The sequence below is a fragment of the Solanum stenotomum genome, chromosome 6, assembly GCF_019186545.1.
Source record: "Solanum stenotomum isolate F172 chromosome 6, ASM1918654v1, whole genome shotgun sequence".
In the NCBI taxonomy this organism is placed as follows: domain Eukaryota; kingdom Viridiplantae; phylum Streptophyta; class Magnoliopsida; order Solanales; family Solanaceae; genus Solanum; species Solanum stenotomum.
This window is the reverse complement of record NC_064287.1, coordinates 2,067,069-2,074,923: the sequence shown is the minus strand read 5'-3', so window position 1 is coordinate 2,074,923 and position 7,855 is coordinate 2,067,069. Positions and strand designations below refer to the sequence as shown.

The window sequence follows — 7,855 nt, the reverse complement described above, 5'->3', positions numbered from 1 at the left end:
AAGAAGACTATTTGAAAAGTTTAAGAAATTAGAAAATTGATCTATTTGATTTTTTTAGCACTTAGTTTCGCATGTGACACTAAAAAATGATGTGAAATTCCACCTATAATCGCGTCCATTACACGCATACTAACCGAAGGAGAAAAGGGCTTAAAATATTGTATTCTGATGGGTTTAAGAATCTAGTTAGCAAAGTGATGAGTATAAAGGTTCAACTAACAAACGGAGCCAAATAGAAGGGTCTTTCAGATCATTCCACCAAAATTTAAAAAAAAGACAAATTTATATGTACCAAACAAGTCTGAAACATTATTTCAACTCATCAAAAGCTCTTCTTGAATCTAAACTCTAAATTCTTCAAGAATTCCAGATTTTTCAAAAAAAAAAAAAAAAAAAGAGAGAGAGGGGAATTTTTACAAACTCGCACATCGCGATCCTGATTATTATCTCCCACGAAAACTGAACTCAGTATTTTGAACACGAAGAATATAATAATTTCTATGATGAAGTCATTAAAAGCTCTTCTAATAATTCAACTCCCAAGTCTTCAAAAACAAAAACATTTTCTAAATTTTTATTGTTCTTCTTTCTACTTCTCTTGTGCTTGACTCTTCTAGTTTTATGAGTAGCTTTTAAAACAGCAGCTGGAGATAATCCATCTTTACAAGAATACTCAATTTTTTCAAGTGATTTTTTGACATCTTCAATTGGAAAATTGAGAAGAGACCAAGGACCCCTCATTGATAATGCGGCTTGATCATAAGCTAAAGCAGCTTCTTCAGCAGTATCAAATGTTCCTAGCCAAACCCTAATTCCATTACGTGTTGAATCCCTAATTTCTGATGCATATTTACCCCATGGCCTTTTTCTAACTCCAATATAATGTTTTTGTTGATCATCTTCTTGTTTTTTCTCTTGTGATGTTACCTCTTCTTGATCATGATGACTATTATTGTGGCTACTTGCTTTTGATGTTGTTGTAGTAGTGTTTGAGGATTCTACAACTATATCTTGATGATTACATGGTGGTGGATATTCATCAATATCAACAAATGGATCATTCAAGAAAAGATCATTACTACTCCATGGTGATTCATCTTGGAAAAACAACAAATTGGAATGTGAAAATGAAGTGTCTATCTCTAGTGGGCTTGAGTTGCTTGACATCTTTTGATATTGGTGTTTTTTGGGTTGTCAAGAGACTCTCAAAGTTGTGGAGTAGCTTTGATTATTTATATATAGACCACCTACTATTGGATGAGGAAAGAGAAATAGTGGTGTCCCCACCCCAAACGAAAAAAAAAATTAGAATTAACTAGGAGTGAACTTGCTAATCATCACTAAATAACTTGTAATTAACTAAATTAATGTTTGTGATGATTTATCGTTAATTCATCGCTAAAATAAGATTAATAACAATTTTTAATGTAATATTTTGTAGGTCACTAATTTCTGCTCTTTTTAAAAATATATATATATAGTGGTTTGCGTAGAAAGTAGAGACAATTACAAAATTTTAATTTTAGGACAATAACCCCTTGCTTCTTTAAAAGAAATATTTATGATAAGTTTTAAAAATATTATTATAATGAGAATCTTAATAACTTAATTGATTGGCTACTCGAATTTTCTATCTTAATTATTAGTGAGTGTTCGATTCTCCTCCTAATCCCCACCCCATTTATCTTTCTCCTACCACAAATTTATTTATTTTATTTTTTTAAAAAAAGAGTGTTGTTATAATCGCTAGTACTTATTTGATTGTGTCGTGCATGACATCCGTAATAATTATTAGGGTATATATCATCAAAGAGTAAAATATGAACTTCAAAGTTAGAAAGTTTTCAAATATTAAAAATGTATTGGTATTAATTTAAGGGCCAATTAACTATGCCTTTGTCCCACTTGGGAATTTTTATAAAGATGGTGGATAAATATGACAATTTTTATTGTCCAAGATATTTTTCACCTCTTTTTCAGAGTTGATCCAATCCCATCCTATTTTTTTATTTTATAAAAGAATAAATGACATACTATTGAACATGGCTGGTGTTTTTTTCATTAATTGAAATATATATTAAAAAATTAGTTTATAGGATGATGTGTAGGTCGTGTGTGAACCCTATGAGAAAGACAAGACTACACCTATGCCAAATTTTGATGTCAAATTTGTACTAATTTTCATGTGCTTGAGACAAGTGGCAATAGCTCCTTAGCCATCGTCAAGAAATTCAAAGTCCCATGAAATGATTTAAACTAAAATCGAGTCGAGATTTAAATCTTATGAGTTTTGAATTTTAAAATAACAGTATAATATCATTTTTTGAATAATTGAGTTCTAAAGTATACTTATTTGATTGAGTTTTAAATTTTTAATATAAATATGAAAGTTCGATTAATATTATTGAATTTGATCGAACACGTACATACGTAAATTTCTAATCCCACCTTTGATAATTTTCACGTGCTAAAGATAAGTGGCAATGGTTCATTAGCCATCGTCAAGAAATTTCAAAAGTCCCATGAAATGAGTAAACTTAAATGGAATCGGAATTTAAATTTTATGAATTTTAGATTTTAGAATAATTATGATGTATATCAATTTTTGAGTAATTGAGTTTTGAAGTTGATTTTTGTACTTAATTGGTAGAGTTTTTAATATAAGTATAAAAGTTAAGATTAAGATTATTGAATTTGATCGAACATGTACCTTAAAATTTTATCCCGCCTTTGATAATTGTCACGTGCTAAAGATAAGAGGCAGTGGTTCCTTAGTCATCATCAAGAAATTCAAAGTCTGATGAAATAATGATACCAAATACAAATAGAGTGGGGATTTGAATTTTATAAATTTTCAATTTTGGGATAGTGATAATACATATGAATAACATATGCATGTATTTAATGACTTCGTTAATATAAATAACATTTTTGATAAACTAAATTATGGTATTCGATCAAATCTTTGTTTAAGAGATAGAAAGATTTTCACCGCCGACACGATATTCATGTTGTTAGTGCGAGCTTCCTAAAAAGCTAATCCCAAGTCAAGATCAACATAACATAAAAAGAACGATTCATAGGATATAGATTAAAATTATTGAATTCGATTAAATACGACGTAACTTTCTGGTCCCACTTTTGATTTTATAGATAGTAGCTTCCTTGGATTGAATCCAAAAAATGTCTCTTCCATAAAGAAGAAGTGTCAAATCAATTGTGTCAAATTTTTCTACGCAAGATTGTTGAAGCGCAACGAGATTGCTAAATGTGCAAGAAAACGAAGTGCAGCCTTAATTAGTTTGACCAAAGAAAATAATTAATTATATGTATGGACGACATAAAAAAAATATTTTAATAATTAAATTATTTTTTATATAATTGATATTAATTACAGTAATTGATTCTTAAAGTTATGTACACTGAATTATTGATATTGTTGTTGGTTAACATATTTATCAGTTAATTATTATAATAAAAATTTATTTATAATTATCTTATAGGAGTAAATAACAATATGACTATGTAAGACAAACTTATTTTACCGATGAGTGTTGTGATAGAGTGATAAGTCTCATTCATTCTTAATTGAGTCCTTTTGGATATGAAATTATTTTGTTAGGGAACGCTTTACCTCCAATGTGAAACGTTTCAGAGCATATCCAGATTTAATTGGACTCTAATGTGAGTACCAAACACCGGATGAAAAAATTTTAAATAAAAAAAAAAAGACAAAGAGGTATATTATTTTATTATTTATCAATATTAATATAAGTAGAACTCATACTCTTGGAAAAATGACAAAAGATAATAACTAACCTACTATCTGATTAAATCACCCTATAGGGGTAAAGGAATAATCACATCAATTTCTAGAAGGTTGCAAATGTTTTTGCTAATATATAATAAAAGGAGTCCTCCTCAATAAGCATTTAAATAGAAACTTAATTAATATCCACTAAATTTTATATTATCAAGTAAAGTTTATCAGTTAGATAATTTTATTTATTTTTAAAAAATCTATCCATTATGGGTCAAAATTTATTTATATTGATAATATATGCTCATTTATAAGTAATTTCGAGTCTTGACATAGAGCATACATATTAATTGTAGGGTAGATCAGAGGCGGATGCAACATAATAAAATTAAAATTTTATTTCGATTTAATATTTTTTTATGTGAAATATAAATTAATATATAAATAATATTTATTAATTTTTAGTAAAAATGAGAAAATAAAAAGAGTTAAAAATTTTACACCGTCATATCAAGACTATCTTTTTGCACTTTCACCGAATGTTAATGAAAGAAAATCCTTACATGTTAGTCTTATATTCTGGAAAGGGGCATGAACGTAGCACGTTCTTTTTGAGGATATAGATGGTGTTACCGTGGCATCATAAAAGATTTTTGAAATGCGAAATTTCAGAATGAATTCATTGAGAAAAGATTCTCCCTTTATTTAATTTTATTTGATGCACATATCAAAAATAGATATTTCATTTTATTTGTTTATTTAGCAAATTATACTATCCTTCGTATTAAATAACTATACATAAAATAGTAATATTCAAAATTAGAATTTCAAAGCGTCATTAATAAGATTAGACATTAGTTTTAAATCTATCTTTAATTAAAACTTTCTTCATAAATGTGTCAAGTTAACACAAATCAAGTAATATAAAATTGACAAAGGATAACACTTGAAAACTCAAACATGATTAAGTCTTTAAACATGTCGATGAATGTTTGTTGTCATCCCCATACTAATAATAGATTTGCACCTATAAGTTTGAATATATACCGTGAATTTAAGATTAAAAAAATTTAAAAATCGATTAAATCAATAAAATTTAAATTCTGAATTCACTCTGATTTAGAATGCTATATTTTCTCCTTCATGTTACTCTTTTAGTGCTACAAGTTATAGAGACATATATCAAATTTTCAAAAAGTCAATTTTATCTTTGAGATAATGAAGTGAAGCACTAAACCTTCATTGCTACACCACCTAATTCAAGACTTTTTTTTATCTTTGGCATCACAGCCTTTTTAGACTTGGCCCTACTAATTGTAATTAATTAGAAAGACTTTTATTTAAAGAACAGTAAGCTAAATACTAACAAGATGCTTAATATGAATTATGGTGTAATGATGAGACTGTTTCATCTTTAACTAGAGGTTTTGAGTTCAAGTTCTGAGTATAAAAAAAATTTCATGAGAAGCGACACTTCCGAATGGGTCCTGCAATGTGAGATCTAGATTTAATTGGAGCTCCCGTGTAGATTCCAGACATCGGCCAAAAAAATGATTAACAAGGATTTAATTAAATCCACTAGAAAGTGGGATCATGTTACTAGGTTGTTCTCATGAGACATGACCACAAATCCTTCATAAATATGCCCTTCTAGCTAGCTATAGGATTTTATATATTTATATTAATTTATTACTCCTATGATTTAATTAGTGCCTAAAGTCTCAATAGGATTATAATTAATCATTAATTTCCATATGGATGAATTTAGTGTGGTCTAGATTCTAAAATGAGATGGCCACTTGACCAAAACACACCTACCAACTTTTTCTCTACATAAAGCTGTTTTCACTTTATACTTTTATATTGAGATTTTAAACAATTCAATATAATATAACAAAATAAAACTATATAATTTTCTTTTTCATGAAGAGTAATTAATACTGGATAGCATGTTAATTTCTTTTCTTTGGACACTAGTTTCACTTGTTATTAAGGACAATTAGTAATAGTTATGTCTTAGGTAATTTAATAGCATAAAATTATTTTAAACATTATTAATGTCCATATATAGGTAAATTAAATACAAATACATTAACTTCAAACTTCATAAATCAAATAAATTATCACAAAATTTCAAATTCTAATATGTATAAATTTAAATTCTTGATCCGCTTCATATTCTTATATTGTGTTTACATATAACAAAGACTTCATTAATATANACTTTTATATTGAGATTTTAAACAATTCAGTATAACATAACAAAATAAAACTATATAATTTTCTTTTTCATGAAGAGTAACTAATACTGGATAGCATGTTAATTTCTTTTCTTTGGACACTAGTTTCACTTGTTATCAAGGACAATTAGTAATAGTTATGTCAATTTAATAGCATAAAATTATTTTAAACATTATTAATGTCCATATATAGGTAAATTAAATACAAATACATTAACTTCAAACTTCATAAATCAAATAAATTATCACAAAATTTCAAATTCTAATATGTATAAATTTAAATTCTTGATCCGCTTCATATTCTTATATTGTGTTTACATATAACAAAGACTTCATTAATATAGGTAAATATAAAAGTGATGACATGGCATTTTGTCAACACAAGATAAGATTTCTTGAGATACATGAATGAGAGACCTTAAAAAAAGTAGTGTCAAAATTGCTTCTCAAGTGGTTGTACGACTATATATATCCCCTTAAATTAGTATCTTATCTCCTCACAACAAACTCCTACAAAATTTTCCTATTTTGAATAGGAGTTTTAAGTTATATATATTGATAGTATAAAAATTATTTATATAATAAGGTTGACTGGTTGAGTATGAGTTGATTATAAGTATTTTTTTTTTATAATTATTAATTAAGAATAACGATAAAATAATAAGTAACATGCTATGATCAGAGGTGGAGATATTTTGTGATATGGTCTTTTGTAACAAGGTAAATCAGTAATCAAAATTTGTTCAACTTCGATTTACATATTCTCCTAACAAAGAATTATGATTCATTTTTTCAAGAAACGTCTCAATTATCATACTGCTAATATTTTAATTACACAAGTAGAAATATTCAAAAAAATAAAATCAAAAAGATATAGGCAATTCTTTTTGTTAATCAGTTACACAAAATGTTATTTCAATCAAGATGGATAATCAAAGTTACAACGTTTAACTAAAAAGTATTATGCTAATACTATTTTATATATTTGATAGTATTATAATAATATATATGAATTATATTAGTAACTATATAATTAAATATGATATTCAATATTTCATATTATTTTTATAAATATCGAGTATCTAAGAAATTTAAACTCTATAATTAATAGCATATCTCAATAATAAATTTGTAAGGTCTATTCGACCAAAACCTACGATTGGTTTTATCTGTCTGCCACAATAATTTGTAGTGTCTGCTTCTTCTTTCCTTTTCTATGCATGCATTGTCATGTAGTTGGTCACAAATAAAAGAAAATATATTAGCGATTAAATAATGACGATGACAGAAATTTCATCAATTAACCTTCATTTACTACACGTGGATACGCCACTAGGACCAAATGATCAAAGCATTTCGTAATAGAGTTCAATTTGCTTTTTGCATCTTTTTAATTTGAAATTTGTCAAATCTAAAAATTAAGAAGTTAGAAAAAAAGGAAAGAAATACGAGCATAAATTGGGGGACCAAATGATCACTAGTATAATTAGCTATATCTAAAAATCAAGAAGTTGTTTCTTTGAATTTATTGTACATTTCAATTTGTGGAATTGCAACCAACTTTTTTTTTTTTCATTTTCATATTTTCACCACGAGAGATTTTCATATAGAGATAAAGTGTTTGAATGAAACATCGTGAGGTAATGAAATAAAATGTTATAATGCGAAAAATAAAAAGCGTCTACAATAAATCATATATTTGTAAGGACCAGTCTAGTGTTTACGTCTTATTGCATTGCATTTCCCATTACCCTATGTCTTACATTATTATTATTATATGCTATGATATATAGGTGCAAGTGGATTATTTATAGAGGATGAATCTAGTGCAAGTTGAAGTATTGTACCATATATA

General features: G+C 27.0%; 1 protein-coding gene across 1 annotated transcript; it reads right to left on the bottom strand.

Moving 5' to 3' along the window:
• Positions 1-381: 381 nt before the first annotated feature.
• On the bottom strand, positions 382-1,202 carry LOC125867474 (ethylene-response factor C3-like). The gene has a single exon (XM_049547988.1). The coding sequence runs from the start codon at positions 1,165-1,167 to the stop codon at positions 499-501; it is 669 nt and encodes a 222-aa protein (XP_049403945.1). The 5' UTR covers positions 1,168-1,202; the 3' UTR covers positions 382-498.
• Between the last annotated feature and the right edge of the window lie 6,653 nt (positions 1,203-7,855).

Excerpts from the sequence above, each read along its gene's own strand:
- LOC125867474 (XM_049547988.1), bottom strand. The coding sequence starts at position 1,167 with ATGTCAAGCAACTCAAGCCCACTAGAGATAGACACTTCATTTTCACAT.